General features: G+C 44.5%; 2 protein-coding genes and 1 long non-coding RNA gene across 3 annotated transcripts; 1 reads left to right on the top strand and 2 right to left on the bottom strand.

Moving 5' to 3' along the window:
* Window positions 1-2,016: 2,016 nt before the first annotated feature.
* Window positions 2,017-8,799, bottom strand: LOC119326433. Its single transcript, XM_037600078.1, has 6 exons — window positions 8,648-8,799; window positions 8,411-8,557; window positions 8,210-8,314; window positions 7,293-7,730; window positions 7,102-7,194; window positions 2,017-7,002 (listed from the first exon to the last, which is right to left on the bottom strand). The coding sequence occupies exons 4-6, from the start codon at window positions 7,525-7,527 to the stop codon at window positions 6,437-6,439; spliced, it is 894 nt and encodes a 297-aa protein (XP_037455975.1). The 5' UTR covers window positions 7,528-7,730; window positions 8,210-8,314; window positions 8,411-8,557; window positions 8,648-8,799; the 3' UTR covers window positions 2,017-6,436.
* A 577-nt stretch (window positions 8,800-9,376) lies between these two features.
* On the bottom strand, window positions 9,377-12,681 carry LOC119326434. Its single transcript, XR_005157985.1, has 7 exons — window positions 12,378-12,681; window positions 12,174-12,253; window positions 12,004-12,102; window positions 11,460-11,531; window positions 9,803-9,866; window positions 9,627-9,716; window positions 9,377-9,557 (listed from the first exon to the last, which is right to left on the bottom strand). It is a non-coding gene; the product is annotated as an uncharacterized LOC119326434 (long non-coding RNA).
* A 3,974-nt stretch (window positions 12,682-16,655) lies between these two features.
* On the top strand, window positions 16,656-18,014 carry LOC119323578 (zinc transporter 5-like). Its single transcript, XM_037597275.1, has 4 exons — window positions 16,656-17,065; window positions 17,170-17,313; window positions 17,428-17,478; window positions 17,570-18,014. The coding sequence occupies exons 1-4, from the start codon at window positions 16,685-16,687 to the stop codon at window positions 17,822-17,824; spliced, it is 831 nt and encodes a 276-aa protein (XP_037453172.1). The 5' UTR covers window positions 16,656-16,684; the 3' UTR covers window positions 17,825-18,014.
* The last annotated feature ends 613 nt before the right edge of the window (window positions 18,015-18,627 follow it).

Below are 18,627 nucleotides of genomic sequence, written 5' to 3'. Positions count from 1 at the left end.
TCGTGCATCTTTAGTTTCTTACTCTTTGGTGCGGATCCCTCACCAACATCACGATCTTGGTGCGGTTCTTCCACATCTTCTTCTAGTTGACCAAGATCATCAGCGAGAAGCTCCCTAGTTACTTCCTGATCTTCACGGTTGTCCTCAGCCCCATCGATGCTGTTGGATGACGACATGTCAAAGAAAGCTGGAGTGTCAAGGTTGTTCGAGCAGTCTGGTTTGGGCAGCTTCGACTCAAGGGTGTAGCATTTTATATACGTTTATAAGGAAACAATTATTACAAAAATCGGATAATGAATCAACTCATTAGTAGTTTACAAGGAAAAACACCGAACATGGCATTATATATACACCGGATATTATTAACTGCCGTAATAAATACTAAGTATGCCGATAATATATTATTTGTTGCCGGATATTATATAGGAATTGAGGGTTATTGTATTTTGGATATATATTAATAAGTCTGCTGAAATTAAAATCATGTTATTTCCTTTTCTAGTTTTGTTATGTTTTAAATATACCATTAAAATATAACCTGCGTGCTATATACTAGGACAGAAAGTTAAGATTGATCTTTTTTATGGTTTGTTGCTAATGGCATCGAGTTTGTAAGACCAGTGTGTTGCTACTTCTTGCTACCATCTGTCATTAAAAAGATTGTATACACCAGTGCAGCACGATCAAAATGTTAAGCTACCCTCTTATAAGTAGTAGCTAGGGACGTATCCAAAAGAATAATCTGGTGCATCACCTGCATGCTCGGAATTGAACAAATGGTTAGGGTCGTCTCCAAGTCCGACGCTCATTTCTCTCTTGTACACCCGGCCATGTTCGGACGTGAAATGGTTGCCTAGCGGGCTTCTCAAAATTACACCGTCTGGACAGTCCATGCTACCCCTAATCCAGACCATATGTGTGAGAGGAATATGGTGGTCCACCATGTTATCTTCAACACAGTGACCCAACACAAAAAAACCAGCCAACAATGGGACCTTCTGTTTTTTGGTGGACCCTCATCTTCCTGCTCGCTGTCCCGCCGTAGCGGGACATTGCTCGCTAGAACCCTCTCCTTTAAAACCAAATGATGCCCATATCATCCTCCTCATGAAACCCTATCTCCTTCAAGTCATATTCCCCCCATTGACCACCGAGGAGGAGTATGCCGCCAACCACCACGCTCCCTGCCTTGAACCCTCTTGACCCTATTCGTGTCGATCCAACACCGCCTGTTAGGTCTATATACACCCATCTCATAGAAATGCATGTTCTACGCATTTTTAAATGTTATAAATAATTACAAAAAAATCGTCTACATGTCTGCAAAAATATGTGTGTGGTGCAAACTTTCGTAAAAATACATCAAATTATTTTGCCTCAACAAAAAAGACAAACTTAAATGGTCGAATATAGTGTTCCATGATACAATTTTTTGTCTTTTTTGCACACGAAAAAAAATCCTTTGAAACTTTTGGCGCACACATAGAACGTGAAGCTGTACATGTGCAACAATTTTCATTTTTTTTAAATTTAAAAAGGTGTCTTTCGAAGTGGGTGCAGATGTACTTGGGTTTATCCATGTATTTTCTAGTCTAGAGCTAGCAATATACAACTCAATTTGACCGTTCCCGGGGAAAAATAGACAAGCTACCAGCCACACAGAAAATCAGGCCACCAACGATGCTGTAATGACCAGGCCACCTGAAGTCTCCCACAAACTACTGTTCTTTCGCCGGGCGCGGCGGAGCTTGCCACAATGTCTAGTTATAATTAAACGTCAACGGTTGCATCTAATCAAGCTATAAAAAAGAAGACACCATCTAGCATATATCGTGAGCGCATCACATATAACACAAGTATGCATACAGTCAAGGCATCAAAGAAATGTGTTGCGTTTTGAGACTAACTTAATTCATCTGTGTGTACTAATCAATAGTTAAAAAATAGCTAGAAATTATTTAGTATAGCGGATAACTGGAAGTCCATTCTACCAGGAAGCTAATCACCAAAACATGATAAAAATCAAAACCATAGTCTTTCTATTCCTGGCAATTGATCAACCTAAACAGGAAGATATAGTTCATATACAATTAGCAAATAATCTAGGCATATAGGTACAGAAGAGCCACAATACTGATCCGAGTATCTGCTTAACATTAACCAATTGCTTACAGTCCAGAATAGGCACGAGATTGCATCTGAAATTACTTGAATAACAAACTGTAATGAATCTGAAAGTACTTGAAGATAGCAACCAAAATCTGTATTTGTATATATTCCAGTTGTCTCCCTGATCATGTGTGGGCACCTGATGAGCTTATTTGACAGCCACATCTCACATGTAATATTCAGCACTATAAAATCATGAAATGATCACTTGCCGTAATAGAATAGTTTCATTGCATGTTCCAGGACTTTATCAGTCCAATAATAATATCTGAATCACATAATACAGATAAATTGTTGCGTTTGTAGAAAACCTAGAACAGAGATGATGGGGACAATATGACAGCTAAAGATTGAAATGCATATAGTAGTTCAACTAAATGGAGTATACCTACAACTATAAAAATACCAAATAAAAAGATATATCTAAAAAAACAAATTATAGCAAATCTTGACCATCGGAAGAGTACATGATATGTCCTTACCAAACCTGCCGGCATATTAAGACCGGAGTTCAACCTGTAAGGACTTCCTTGTAGACGATGTTCTTCATCGAAGTCAGTAAGGACACGGTTGCTTCTTCGGATTGTCCTTTTGCTTCTTGACCTTCTCCTTCGGCTTCTCCTTCTGAATTAGTATCTTTATGTTTCTCTTCACGGTGGCTCGAGACAAAGCAACATAGAGTTGACCATGAGAGAACACAGGATTGGGTAGGTAGACACCAACAGTAGGGATGGTCTGCCCTTGAGCCTTGTTAATGGTCATAGCAAAGCTAAGTCTTATAGTAAATTGCTTCCTCTTAAACTTGAACGAAAACATGTCATTTTCAGATGGGCAGAGAGGTATTCGAGGAAGGAAGACCCTCCCGCCAGCGTGTTGTCCAATCACAATTTCTGCATCAATGGTGTTCCTCTCAAAACCTCTAACAACAAGCCTAGTGTCGTTACACAGTCCGTTAGCTGGATCAATGTTCCTTAGAAGTATGACGGGGCAGTTTAGCTTTAGTTTGAGTGCATGCGGAGGAAGACCGTTGGGAGTCAATCCATTCGAAAACTCTTGAGTGTAGTAGCCATACGGGTCGTCCTCCGCACTGTCAAAACTATGGTAGATTACTTCATCACCCTGAAAACGCTCTATCATGCAGATGTTTATCTTGTCGACATTGTCATTGGTGGTGGAAAGTATTGCGCGACATGTCATGTAATTTGAATCAGACATGTTGTCATCCAGACTCGGAAACACGTGGTCAATAAGCTTCTCCAAGTCGTCAACCTCGCCTGTAGAAGGCAGACAAATGTCTTCAGGGTGTAATATGTTGCCTTGATCATCGACATCCTTAGTTCCATTGCCAACCCTAAGCAAGTAATCTGCAAACCACGTGTCATTATGAGCCCTCATGTTGGTGATGAGCCGAAGCTGTCGCATACCCTTCCATAGATGAGAACTTCAAAGGGTTGCATCAATTATATGGCCCCTCGACCCCCTTCTGACCACCGGAAGCACCTGCCTAAAGTCCCCGCCAAAAACAACAGTCTTTCCTCCAAAGGGTCGGTCGCGTATTCCCATGATGTCACGCATGCTATTGTCCAATGCCTCGACCGCTTGTCGCTTCGTCATGCTGGCCTCGTCCCATATTATCAATGAGGCCATCCTAAGCAGCTTGGCAGTCCCACTCTGTTTGGTGAAGCTACACGAGGCTCCATCATCGCAACTCAATGGTATCTTGAACCTCGAGTGGACAGTCCTGCCACCAGGCATGATAGAAGCGGCAACGCCTGATGTCGCGGTAGAGATACCTATCTTGCCCTCACTCCTCACCTTCGCAAGCATCGCCCTATATAGGAAGGTCTTCCCTGTACCTCCAGGCCCGTCAACAAAGAATACACCCCCAACACCGCGTTCAATAACCGCCAGTATCTCATCGTATGCGGCCCTCTGTTCCAAGTTCAGGGAAGCTGCCAATTTAGTGTCATCCATGTCAAGCTCAACGGTTGATTCCTCCGTGACCTCTCGACACTCGCCCTCGGTTGGGTCAAAGGCATCGTCGATGCTTGGAAGAGCGAAATCAACAATGTCTTTACCCATGGACTGCAACATACCCCTAATGTGAAGCAACACCAACTGCTCCACCTCGTTCGGGGACGTGCGTGTTCGACGATAGTCATCTGACATAGGCTCTAGGTGCCTATCCCATAAACCGTGCACGTCGCCTGGCTCGCAGTGCACCAAGATGGTTGCAAAGAGCCTCCTAAGAGAACATGGCATCGCCCACTGCTCAGCCTCATTAAGACAGTCGTCGAGCGTGCTGTCTGCCTCGATGAGACCTAACCGTTCAACAGCCTCTCTAAAGCTCCCACATAGCACGCCGTCCACGGTGAGCAAATCGTCGAAGGATGTTTTGCCCGTAACATGGTTTAGCAATACATGCAGGTAGTATCGCTCCCCTTCGGCAGGATTGGCAGACACGATGCATCCTATTTGGAAACGCTCGACCCGAGGCTTCCAAGTCTTCTTTTGCTGTTGCCACGTGAAGCTTCCGGGAAAATTCTTGTACAATATATTCCTAGCCCAAGGGTGTTCCTGGTTAGCCTTGAAGTACTCAGTTAACATGGATTTGGAAGCTTTTTCTGAGGCGACAACATTCTTCAAGTCAGCCTGCACATTGAATGCAACCCTGTGCATATTCGGGAGATGAAGAGGCAACTACAACATAGGTGGGTGATTGGCGCATAGTGGGAAGCCAAATATCCTCCACATAGCCTCCGGAGGGGTGACCCACCTTGCGTCAAAGTGCCTCTTGATCTCATCAATGTTACCATCGGCGTCGGGCTGGTCGATGCTGAAAGAAGCCTTATCATGGCCCTTGTAGATGTACTTGTAAAGATATTTGACGGCCTTTATGCTAGAGCAGACCTCAATGTTGATGTGGCAATTGAACATCCGCAGAAGGTATGGGTTATAAGGCACAACCCATCTGTTGTCCAACATCTACCATCGTCTCTACGCCAATAAACTGGATATGAGTCCTTCCCCTGTGATGTGTTTTCATTGAACGGCCGCGGGTATCTGCACTTGCATCCATTTTCTTGCATGCAAACATTCTTTGGGTTGAGAGCACCGCATGGTCTGTGCATCATATGTTTTACCACCATTGCATACAGTTCGGGATACTTATGCTTGTCTGGGAGCTCTGCAGAAATGAGTCGGTCATACTGCTCTGGGACGATAAGCTTATATGTTGAGTCCATGATCAACAAGAAATGTGCGTGGGGAAGGCCCCTTTTTTGGAACTCAACTACGTATACATAGGCGACAACAACACCCAAAATCTGCTTCTTGAACAACATGTCTTTCATAGCCTCTAGTTTGCCGTAGAACACGCGAGCCACAATATCAGGTCGGTCTTGCGCCGTCTGACCAGGCAACAACTTATTAGTTATCTCTTCCCATTTTGGATTGCAAGTCATGGTCAAGAAGATGTCAGGCTTCCCGTATGTATGGACAATTGCCATGGCATCCATATGCCTCTTCTTCATGTCACGGTCGCCACCTGGGTATGTTCCAGGGAGCACTATCCTTGTCCCAACAGCGCTTGCTCGCGTCTCCCCCGATGTGATGGCATCAACAACTCCTTTATACAAGTCGGCCCGAATCTGCGTCTAGTTCTTCCTGAAACACCACAACCGACAACTCTCAATCTTGACATACATGTCGACTGCCCATTGCTACAGTAGACGTGCTCCACATAGTATGGGATTGAAGATCGCAGGCCGTGTCTGCAGCATGTAACAGTAATAGTCTCTAACAGAGACACACAACCTGCTATTCCCCTCTGTAGGTGAATGACTAACATCAGAATGAGGATATATTCGATAAATATTATATTATTGAAACAAACTGGGACGCTTAAGGAAAACCTGCGTCCTCATCATCATCATGGACCAGTTGAGGATGTAGTACAACCTCCCAAGGAACATTACGTTTAGGTAGCTTCGGATGCCAACCTAGTTCCCCCCTTGGATAGAATAGGGGATAAGACAACGGGTCATATGCCCCGGAGGTCACACGTATACTATGCCTTTCGTTGTTGTTACCACAAAGTGTTATCCTCCGGTCAAACCTTTTTGCTAGGTCGTTGCCCTCAACCCAGATTGCAGTGACCTCTGATGACAACGGTCTATTATATCTTCTTTGGTCAAGCCTCTTTGGTGTTTAGGTCTATCCTATAATCATCGAGGTTGTCCTTGTGTGCACCCAAACTCCTAAATTGCTAGGAATACGGGTTTTCTTTGAGTATGTCTACTAACTTCTTCACGACATCCTGGTCTAGTTGCTTGGTGGCCGCCTTACGATGAGTTATGGTTGGGTCGTCATCATAGAAGTATAACTGAAGATGTTCTGGGCAGGACCTAGGGCCGAACGAGTGCACATTGTGGTAGATGGTGCCGTGTGCCCGGAATGTGTACACCCCAGACTTCATGTTTGTGTAGTTCTCATCAAGGCTGACGCCAAGGGTTGTGAAGGCGAAATGCCCGTTGAAGAACCGTATGTTCTCCCGAAAATGTCTAGAATCTGCATCCATGCTGGACCATAACCTCATCAGCTCCAGTACTGGTTCTGGTTGTTTAAGTTCGATCTGTCCATTGCGACAGCAGAACCCGTCAGTCTCAGACACAAACTTTTTGGCGTTGCAGTGTTTGTAGTTTGCGTCTAGCATCAGGATGTGAGTGCTGTCTGGGATGTTTGTGTAGACAAAGTCTAATGGATCAACTTCGCTAGGTCTAGCAAACGACATGCTCGATTCATCGTCATCCTCAATTGTGTCATTATCAGATCCTACAAGCATTTGTTGGGACATGATGTTCAAAACAATATTCACAAATATCTATAATTACAATAAGGCTACACGACTTCCAAGTTCCGAGTTGACCATACCTTGATCACGAAACATGTAGTACTCCTCATCCATCAAGTCGGATGGTGTCGGTTCATCGCCCATGACGGGGTCTTGGAACACATCGATGTCGTCTGCATTATAGTTGTGGTGAATGCGACAATAGACAACACCATGTCAGAAAAGGGTTGATGCGACCGAGCATAAATACCGGACAAAACCATTTACATACCATTGGTGCCAACACCGTAATTCGGTATGACTGACGGAGGGTCGCCATCCGATGAATCATCTTCGACACCCAACCCGAGGGGTATTCCGCGGCAGTTGGAGGCGGGGCATTCTGAGGTTAAGTTTGCTAGGTCTGGACGTGGGAGGGCAATGGATTCTTTGCATGGGGTGTTTTTCCTTTTAGCATAGTTGGCCTTCCTTTCTGCACTTGACTGCCCCTTCTCAATCACCGACATGCTTTTGCGGCGTTGCACGCGCTTCCCTCGTATCTTTTCATTCAGATCTTCTCTGTCGTCAACTGTTAGTTCATCCCTTTTCTTCTGATAACATGCTCGGCTACGTGAGTTTCTCTGCTCCCTCTTAGATCGGTCATTGTCATGCGTAACATGAGACACGTCTAATGATGAAGGGGGTAATGTTGCTTCATTGTGCCAGAAGTCTGTATAGTTTGTGCCATCATCAGACGTGGATTTATGAAAAAATTTGTGAAAACATTATTACAAGAATCTGATTTAGTTTCTAATGAATATTAGAACATTCTTTTGGTACTCAAATATAAATCATGTGCATTAAGATCAATGACTTGACGGTATGCTTTGCGCCTAGTGGTCGCTAGAAGAATATGTTGGTATGTCTTAGCAAATCTGTGTACGTCAACGTGATACTAAAGGTATTATTTTACCCGATGTAGGTAGAGGCTCCCCATTTTCATCTCCTTTTATCTGATCCTTTTTCTTACGATAAGAAGCTCTCTCAGTGCATTCCTATGATCTCTCTTGTGCTCTTCATCGGTTTTTTGATTTATTTCTTCAAGGACATTGATGCAACCTCCTTGTGTCATTCAGGGCATACAAATAATGTAGAGAGTAAAACATAATCTGACCTCACTTGGTGACATCTCACGCACAAGTTGATTACCTTGTTCCTCATTGTCATTAACCAGACCAGATGAGACTGTCGTTGTAGTAGTAAATGCTGAATCATTATGGGACAATGTTGTATAGTCGGAGCTAGTTGGGTTGTCTGGTTAAACATGGTTTATAAAACATACTCAACACTCAATGGTTAAGACATGAATTGAAGGTACTAAATATCATTTTCAGATCATTTAAATCTTACCAGATAAATTAAGGTCCCCGAGTTTATCTTCTTGGAGATCCCGATCCTTCTTCCGACGAGAGGAAGCTCTCCTCAGGGCATTTTTATGGTCTCTTTTGCGATCTTCTTCCGTTTTTAATGGGTTCTCTTTGGTGTCATTCACCTCACCTGATTCAACTTGGGTGATCAGTAATCTTACTTGATATACCAAGGGGACGCTGACCTTGCTCTTTGATATACCAAGAGTACTTGATGTACCTTGTATCGCATTAGCAGGTTGACGAACATTCGTGATATCACCTAGGATACGACGTTGAACAATGTGGCTATCGTCTTGTTGTTTTTTCAAACCCTCTGACTTGCTAATGCGATAAGATGCCCGCCTCCACGCGTTGTTAAGTTCCCTATGATCTTCAAGATGAATCAAACTTATGAGAGTTAGTGAATAAAAAAAGCCACATACACTATTAAGGTTATATTTACAACTCACCTATACCACATTCATACCACATATAAGAAACCAGCTTAAAAATTTATATGCTGCAAAGATTAGTCAGTTAACTGACGTTTAAAAAATTACCAGAATTTGTCAAGGAGGGCTGATGAACCTTTTGCAACAACACATTGTCCTAGTCCTTTTTCTTTTGATAAGCAGCACGCCTTTGTGCGTTGAACTGCTCCTTTGTGTTGTCAACGTAATCTATGCAAGTGATATTGTTTGCATCATGTCAGAAGTAATAACTACAAAGCCCATAAAGCAAAAATAATAATTGATGGTTGTTGGATCCACTACCGAACACGTCAGTATGGACGTTGGAATTTCCTTTTAGCTTTGTCGCACCAGCTATCTCATTGTTTGAAGGTTCACAACCTATAGCTTTCAAGGGTATATCTCCAATAGAGCCAGAATCGAGAGTAACATTATTCGAAGCCAACAACGTAGCATCACGATGATTCCAACCCGTAGCGATCTTGATCCTTCTGTAGACATGTAACACGTAGGAAAAGAAAACCAATGATATATATGAGAAAATATACGCAACTAACACTCTTGGCATATTAAATTGGGATGAGTTAGTAACATATTCATCTGTGCAACAATCCACCGTTAGTGTACTCAGAGCCGACAACGAAGCCTCATTGTGCTCTCCAACCGGACACGTCCCTTCTGTAGATTTGTAATCAGGATGAATATAAGGCCAATGATACAGGCAACAAAATCACACAAGCATTATACCTGGAACCGAAGCATTCGTTTCATCATCACTTTGAGCTACGGGTATGATGCTTGCATTGTTATGTTCAACATTTTTCACGCTTGAAAGGCCTGCAAAACATTATGCATATAGCTTCTCAATATCATACATGTGCAGAAACGCTAGAGTAGCACTTTATGATAGAAATGCAGCATACTGGTAGTAACGTCCTCTTCTGGTTGCGGTTCAACTGCCTTGCTTTTCGAATTACCCATACACACCTATGTAAGGTCAGTACAGTTACATTAGATGACTGCAAGCAATTTCAATTATGATCATGCTAATTGCATGTAAACTGGGTGATAAATGCCTGACTGGATCTATGATATGGCACAAAGTCTGCCGTTTACTCTTTTAGTCATACCAACATTTTTTTATTCAGTTTATTCAAACGATGGTCATCTTGAACTGTTTTAAATATTGTGGACCTATTCAAATGATGACCACTTGGTATTTCAAGTAATTGTAAATGCAATCAATACTTCATATGTTCACTATTGCATTGAAACCACATCATCTATTTTCCATATGTGTCCTAACTTCCACTTGTTTTTGTCACTAAATGATGGTGAACTTGCTGTGAACTGGAAACTCGATAACCGTTGTGAGTTGCTGCTTCTGATGACCCCGGCACCGAGGTAAATCACCACCTTGAAAACTCCTAAAGTAAGTGGCATTTATGATCCTGCTGTTTGCATGTAAACTGGGTGTCTATGGCACAAACTCTAACTCGATCAAGTCTGGTTGTCTATGGCACAAGCAATTTGTATTAGGTTGCCTGAATTGAAATATGACTGGGTTGATTTGTTTGTGATCTGTATGTTAATCTGGATATGAATGAGAGGCTATCCAAGGAGCAAGAGAAATCATGGGTAAATAGAAAAGCACTTTGATTTTTTATGCCTTTAATATAACTGGAAAATTAATTATGGGTAAATAGAAATGCACTTTGAATATTAATGACTAGCTTGAATGCTTATGCACTTTGATTGGCTTCATTGTACATAGAGTTTTAGACATGTGGCTATTTTGCTTACATTATGAGTTAACAATCTTATAAAACTTGTGAACATGTATGGATGGACAATGCTATATGGTTTTGATACTTTTATTGGCTAATTGTATAGAGTATGATATTAAAGAGTTTATAGTTGTTTATTCTGTTCTTTATGCTGGAGTTACAATTTCATCTAGATAATGACATCATTTTCATAATGAAGCCGCAACTTCTGCCTCATGTTTTTTCCATTGTACTATGATGGCTTCACTTCAATGCGTGTATGACAGGAGTAATGATAAGGGAGCAAAGAAGAGGCGCTGGCTGGCAGTGATTTTCCTCTGAACATCGTTCTCTCAACGCCTGTCTGCATGTGTCAACATGTACAAGCTAGGGAGTAGCAATGTTGTAGTACAGTTTTGGCCAGAGTTGGTAATTGTGGTCAATGTTGTAGTAGAGGCTTGGAGCAACATATTTTTTACTGGCAATTGTTCTCTCCTCTCTGTTATCTCTATTTGCACTTGTGATTTCTGTTTATGTCTGCATATAGATTTTATCCAGTAAATTTAGTCCTAGGAACTTTGATATACAATGATACACCAAAGCAAGCAAAGAAGCCAAAAGAAGTTCACTTTTGTACCTGCTGCAGTTGCAGGTGTCAACCATAGGTGCAATGATTTAGAGAAAATGACATACTACCTTTAGAGCTGTCAACTATTGATATATATGAAGTGGAGCTTATACAAGATTCTGCTGTTTGAATTTAAACTGCGTGTCACTTATGTGCAGATGGAGCTTACAATTATGTCCTTCGTACCTCTTGTTTCTGTTACTTTTTCTGGTGACTGCTGCTGTTAATGATGACCCTCGCACCGAGATGAATCAACACCTGCAAACAATGGAACCTATGTAAGTGCTATCTATTGACTTCTCCAGGTTAAAGAATTAGGTGGTTACAAATCTAATAATCATACACCTTTTGATAATGTTATCAGCTAGCAACTGAAACTATGTCACAACAACATTTGGTATTTATAAAATCATACACCTTTTGATAATGTTATCAGCTAGCCTAATGCTATTTATAAAATCGTCGCAGCCAAACATGTTCCCTTCTCAGTCGGCTGGAGTTATCTGCCAGGGGTGAGGCCTTATGCAGTGTATAAATACAATCTGCATTCTATAGGTAAAACATCTCTACTCATTTCAACAGTATTGATCACATGACAAGATGTATAAGGGGGGGGGAGGCCTCATGTGAGTTATATTGATCACAAGACGCTTATACTATGATATGGTTGAGTTTTCACATGACAAGATTCTGCTGTTTATGATTCTACTTATGTGTAGATGGAGCTTACAATTCTGTCCTTCCTTCCTCTTGTTTCTGTCACTACTTTCTGCTGATGATGTTGACTTCTGCGGTTTATGATGACCCCAGCACCGAGATGACTAAACACCTGCAAATCCAAAGGTGGGTGTTACTTATGTGCTGACATAAAAACCTGCTGATTAAGTTTCAGCTGTTTACTTATGTGATGACTCAACGTTGTGCAGATTTCGCTTGCAACGAGAGTCAAAGAAACGTGGCCAACCTGAAGATGCGTCACCCTGAAGATGCGTCAACTCAAATTTGTAATATTTGTTAAATTTGTAAACAGTTTTGTGAGGGTTAACACTCAGATTTGTAAGGGATAGTTGTAAGGGATAAGCGCAACAAATGGAAGCGGCAAACCTGAGAGGGTCAAGCCGATCCTGACGATCAGGGTAGGATCATACGGGATCGCCCGCAGATCCGTATGATCAGCGCCGGATCATACGGGTTCTGGCGGACCCAGTTCAGGGCCTGTCAACGGGATCGTCCTGACCTGGGGATCATCATGTCCTGGCTTTGAACGCGGCTGGCGGCGGCGGAGGGGTTGAGGGGCGTTGAAATCGGCTAGCGGCAGCGAAGGGGCTGAGCGGCGGTGTCCGATTCTACGTGTAGGTAGGGACGATAGGGTTGAATGACGGCGAGGGGCAAGTGCAACGAGGGGACGACGAATTGGGGGTGAGGTCTACTATTGTGACGATTTGGTTAATTTTCGTAGTCATCACCTTGATCGTACAGACATTCTGGGCGCTCATCTTCTACGATCATATTGTGCATGATCACACAAGTAGTCATCACCTCCCATAGTTTCTGTGTGCTCCAAGTATTAGCAGGATAATGAATGATGCCCCATCGAGATTGCAAAACACCAAAGGCACGCACGAAGTCCTTCCTAGCACTCTCTTGCTCTTGGGCAAACCTTTTCCTCTTCTCTCTGACAGGGTTGGGGATTGTCTTCACAATAGTGGTCCACTGAGGATAGATACCGTCACCCAGGTAGTAGCCTTTGTCGTAGTTGTGGCCGTTGATAGTAAAGTTCACCGGTGGGCTGTTGCCTTCGGAAAGCCTAGCAAACACCGGCGAGCGCTGAAGCACGTTAATATCATTGTGTGGCCCGGCCATGCCAAAGAAAGAGTGCCAGATCCAGAGATCATGAGACGCCACAGCCTCTAGTATGACAGTGCAAACCCTGACATGGCCCTTATACTGCCCTTGCCAAGCAGAAGGGCAATTCTTCCACTCCCAGTGCATGCAGTCTCTGCTGCCAAGCATCCCTGGGAAGCCCCTGCTGGCATTCGTTGCCAACAAACGAGATTTATCTTCAGGAGTCGGTTCTCTCAAGTACTCAGGGCCAAACACAGCAATAACAGCCTTGCAGAACTTATACAGGGAGTCTAGGCATGTAGACTCGCTCATACGGACGTACTCGACAATGAGATCATCGGGCACTCTGTATGCAAGCATTCGGATGATGACAGTGCATTTTTTATGACAGAAAAAACCAATCTTTCCAACGGCATCCTCTTTGCACTCGAAATAGTCATGATAGCTGACCCCCCCCTCTAATACAGTTGAAAAGATGCCTACTCATACAGAAATGGCGGCGGAATTTTGGATGTTTGAACCAACACGGCAGCCAATATCTCCTCCTCGTCATTGGACAATGAATCGTCAGAGTCGCAAAGAAAATTGTGAAAAAGAACTCGTCGGCGGAGTCCATTCTGTACCTTGGCAAACTGTCGAACAACTTCCGGGCATTGATGAAGGAGACGGCCGGCAAAGGGAGTCGTGGCGCACACAGACCAGCTGGCTGCCCTGCCGGCGTCCGACGAGCGTGCCGCCGTCCGACGAGCGTGCCGGTGAGGATCCGGCCGAGGTGTCGAGGCGGCTTCTTGGTCGCGATTGCGGCTGTGTCGGGGGAGCGGGGACCGGGAAGCTTTCTGTTCCTCAACGGCAAGACGACGGTCGTGGCCGACGTGGGAGGTGGCAGCGTTATAGAGGGGATGTTGCGGCGGCGGCAGCTGGCAAAGTCACCGGAAAAAAGGGCGGCGACGGTGGCGACAAAGGAGGCGGGTGAGGGTTTGTTGTTGGATTGGGAGAGATCAATGTGTCACCGACCAGCGGGACAAGTGGAGGAGAAGGCGAGCACGCACGTGTTCGTCTAAAAATGGGCCGGAAATGGATCGCCTGCGGACGTAAAGCGGACGCGCGTTCGTCTGGGTCCGCGCGTTGGGCCGACTTTGGTGTCCGCGTCGACCCAAGCGGACGCCCGCGGACATACTGTGTCGCCCGTTGGAGTTGCTCTCAGTGCGGGCTGGGGAAGAGTTCACACGGGGGTTAGGGTGGGAGCTTTTTTGGCGGGACGTGGTAACGCTGAGAGGGTTAAACTTTCCTTTTTCTGATGGAGACGAGACCACACGTAGGTACTTTCCTAAAAGAGTTAATTACATCTGCAATACAAGAACTTGCAGCGAATTAACAAAATCATACACAAACTAGAAAAAACCTAAAAATGGTACACTAACTTGTCTAACAGCACATTTTGGTACAGTTTTCGTCAACCATGACGGTGCACCGTCTATTGCTGTTAACCGCGTGTACCTGGCCCTGGTGCTCTCCCTCTCCCGTGTGTGGGGACCAGTTGTCAATCGGACAGAGAAAATAAAAGGTAAACGAAAAACTGCTACTCCCATCGTCCGAAAATACTTGTCATCAAAATGGACAAAAAAGGTTGCATCTAGAACTAAAATACGGCTAGATACATCCCCTTTTATTCATTTTGATGGCAAATATTTCCGGACGGAGGGAGTATTATCTATGACGAGGTCGATGTCGATGTCGTCATGCCTTTGGCTTCGTGGCGCCATGCCTCCAAGTTGTCATCGAACTCCTACACCTTCGTGAGCCCCTGCTCGACGAAGACCGCGTCGAGGTCGGCTTCCTGTCGACGGCGCTGCTCCGCCTCCTCCTCCTCCTCCTCCTCCTATGCACTGCGCGATGATGGCGGCCGCTAAGACGTCTGCCTCCGTCGGGGGAGTAATCCTCCGGCCTATGACGCCAGCACCCTTCTGCTCCGGCTCCGGCTCCCTCTTCACCGCGCGGAGCGGCGGGAGCGAAGGACAACCCGCGGCGGAGGAGCGCCTACCTGCGGTCGTACTCCTTCGTCTCATGGTGGAGGAGCAGAAGGACAACCAGCGGCGGAGGAGCGCCTGCCTGCGGTCGTACTCCTTCGTCTAATGGCGGAGGAGCGGAAGGACAACCCGCGGCGGAGGAGCGCCTGCCTGCGGTCGTACTCCTCCGTCTCATGGCGGAGGAACGACGGCGGTGGCAACATGCCGTGATTGGTGTACCTACGGGCAACCCTTTTCCTCGCGCCGTCTGAGGCGACGCATCGCCTCCGCTCGGAGCCGTCGCCACCGCCGGAGCCGCTGCCAGGCAACCACATTCCGCGCCACATCAAGTGGGGAGAGAGGAATTGAAGTTGCGGGCGGCAAGAAATCGAGAGGGGAGATTGGGAAATGCGGCGGCGTGCGCATAGGGTTTCGACCCGTATTCCAGGGAAAAACCTGTACATATACTGCGTGAGTAGGGGGGAGGGGGGTTATGGGCCACTGTAAAAATATTTACGGGCCGGGTGACTACACGGGCTCTAGTCTAACCAAAAAACGGATCAAACCCGTATAGTCGCCAGAAATTTTACGGGCTGCCTCTTTTTAAGGAGTCTACTAGACATACTCTAACAGACCAAATTGAATTTTAGGTGTATGCTGCCACGGTGATTAGCCCCAAGGAAAACCTTTGTACATGGCTTAACTAATCCTTCGACCGTATTGAATTAAAAGTTCATCATATATTGCAAAACCTATATAGAAAAGAAATGTGCAAAACACAGGAAAAGCCGAAGAATACATGTAAAAAGATAAAATAAATCCGAAAGAAAAACACGTACAAAAAAATGAAACAGTCAGAAAAAAATCAACACGTGTCTGATCTAAATGTATATATATACGAATTCGCCTCTACACTGTACGTAGGAATGGAATGCCGTAGTGCTCTGCTGCTGCTCAACGCGCACTTGACTGAATCAGGGTACGTCTCGGGTTCGATTCACTGACGTGCGCATAGTTTTTATTGTTGTTTTTATTTCCCTACCCGACTGACAAATGGACCCACATAGGGTACAGAGAGAACGCCACGGCCAAATACACGCAGTTAACGGCGCACGCGCTGGACGGTGCGCCGTTAGAATTGATGGAAATTGTATCAAAATGTGCTGTTAGATAAATTAGTGTACCATTTTTCTGGGGTTTTTTAGTTTATGTATGATTCTGTTAATTCACTGCAAATTCTTGTACTACATATGCAATTAACTCTTCCTAAAACGTCCGGCCGCTAAGTCGTGCTAGGCAGCAAGCGGCCGCTGCCTAGCAGGGCCGGATTTTTCTTCGGCGCTCGGAGTGCCGTCTCTAGTTGCTGGGCCGGTGCCGTCTCTGGAGTGCGTGAATCCAAATCTCATGCCACCTCCGTGACCGAAAATTTGGCGCACCGATCAGCGTGAACCCAAAATTGCGGGATTCAGTTCCTGACCATTACCCTATATATATATGTGTGCTAATATACTTCAAAACCTATCAATCCTGCATAGAAAAGAAGTAGCCAAAAGGATCGAGATGCTTCTTCACGTCCTATCGTGCGTCGTAATTGCTACTAGTGGAACTATTGGCTATTACTCCGTTTCTGGATGGCGAAGGGCAGATTTCAGTGAGTCCTCCTTCCTTTCCGTCTCGAGAGGGATAATCGCTGGAGTCTTGCTGTCCACTGGTTTGACAAACCTCCTCCCTCGGGGAATCAAGGACCTGGAGCCCTGGGCCGAGCTACCGATCGGCGGGATGGCAGTCCTGCTGGGCTGCGGTCTTGTAATGGCATTACCCCAGCGGTATTTCCTGAGGGTTTCCGTTACTGATGAAGCGCAGAATGGCCTGGACGGGCCGGCGGCCGTCCTCCGTCGTCTGGAGGATATCCACGCCATCCGTGCGAAAGTAGAAAAATTGGTAATTGTTTTACACTCCTGGGTAGTACAGTACTAAACTAGCCGTATCATTTGCAGTTTTGTTAGAATCTGACGACTTATGGGCATGATCTTGTTTTTTAACAGATACCCGTGATCGGCGCACATTCCATCCTTTTCGGTTTCTGTATCGGAGTATCTACAGACCCATATGCCGTCTGGCCACTAACTATTACCCTCTCTTTGTTTAATCTTTATGAGGGGATGTTCCTGGGAAATGACATGATTCAGGTAGGTGTCGCGCTTTTTTCACAAGTATCTGTTCTGTTCTGCCTCTTAGATCTCTCTTTTAAACCTAGCCCCTTTACCTCAAAATGATGCCGTTGTTCCCCTTTTCCTTCATAGATCGCCCAGCAGGATCGCCCAATTATAGGAGGTTTACCTGAATTAATCCAGGTCAGGATTATATGTACTATTTCTTCAGCCTTATTAATTATACTGTTTCACATTTTAAATAAGAACACTTACATCTCTTTGAACCCTGCAGATTAAGTTTCGACTAGGGTCCGTCTCGACAATTTATTTGTTTTATGCCCTGACAATGCCACTAAGTGTTGCTCTCGTATCTTCAATACACAACGATCTCAGCCCAAGGAACAACATGCTACAAGGAGTATTAACATGTGTTACATCTGGTATGCTGACGTACCTGGGGCTCGTAGGCGCTAATGTGGAAAGGAACTGGCAAACAATTGTGTCGGCATTTATAGCTGCTGGACTAATGACAGTGCTGGCGTGGTGATGCAGACGAGTAAGAGAAAAGCAACCGTTAGCAAAGAAATAGGTTGCTTCTTAAATAATAGCTGGCGATGGCATGTGGTGCCACTTTATATATGGGCACAAGTAGAAAGATGCAACATAATAAGTTGCATCTTCACAAATTTGTAAGATGAAAGTTTAATTAGTTCTCAAATTACTATGAGCTTCTCTGATGTTGTGACGCCCGAATAGTAAGCTACAGTAACCCGCTTACCTCACTTTGATCCAAACCCGATTCAAGTTCAAATTCCAAAAAACAAGTCAAACAATTAAAATTTTCGAAAGGTGAAATAAAAATGTTCCATGGGTTGAAATTATTCGCTATTTTTTTTTTCATGAAAGAATAAATATTGTTCGGAATGTTAAAGTGCCCCTAAGCTTTTTTTTAACTGACCCATAAAGCTCTTCATGGAACCATCTCAACATAAAAAAATTTGCAAATTGTTTGAAATAATTTGCAACCTTTTCTACGAAGTCCTAATAATACCTAATATTATTGTGCTAAGTTGCACAATTAACAAAATCCATTTGTTGGTTCAAATTAGTATAAAACAGTAGGAAAAAGAAAAATATAAAATACCAAAAAAATGTAAAGAAACAAATCCCCTGCTGGGCTGTGGCCCAGCTGGCCACCAGGCCACAACAGGCCGACCCATAAACAAAGGGCATTTCCTAAACGACGCCCGTAGCGCCCGTTTTAGGCTTAACGGTATAGGGCGCACACCACTTTCATCGCACTGGGCCGGCCCACGTTACTTTTTTTAAAGACGCAAAAAACAGCGTCCC

The sequence above is a fragment of the Triticum dicoccoides genome, chromosome 6B, assembly GCF_002162155.2.
Source record: "Triticum dicoccoides isolate Atlit2015 ecotype Zavitan chromosome 6B, WEW_v2.0, whole genome shotgun sequence".
Taxonomy (NCBI): domain Eukaryota; kingdom Viridiplantae; phylum Streptophyta; class Magnoliopsida; order Poales; family Poaceae; genus Triticum; species Triticum dicoccoides.
Note: the sequence above shows the minus strand (reverse complement) of the source record. Positions and strands in the feature narration are given on the sequence as shown.

Excerpts from the sequence above, each read along its gene's own strand:
- LOC119326433 (XM_037600078.1), bottom strand. The coding sequence starts at position 7,527 with ATGTCGGTGATTGAGAAGGGGCAGTCAAGTGCAGAAAGGAAGGCCAAC. Across the intron at positions 7,195-7,292 it reads TTACGGTGTTGGCACCAATG|ACGACATCGATGTGTTCCAA; the intron begins GTATGTAAATGG and ends ACTATAATGCAG. Across the intron at positions 7,003-7,101 it reads CTACATGTTTCGTGATCAAG|GATCTGATAATGACACAATT; the intron begins GTATGGTCAACT and ends AAATGCTTGTAG.
- LOC119323578 (XM_037597275.1), top strand. The coding sequence starts at position 16,685 with ATGCTTCTTCACGTCCTATCGTGCGTCGTAATTGCTACTAGTGGAACT. Across the intron at positions 17,066-17,169 it reads GTGCGAAAGTAGAAAAATTG|ATACCCGTGATCGGCGCACA; the intron begins GTAATTGTTTTA and ends GTTTTTTAACAG. Across the intron at positions 17,479-17,569 it reads GTTTACCTGAATTAATCCAG|ATTAAGTTTCGACTAGGGTC; the intron begins GTCAGGATTATA and ends TGAACCCTGCAG.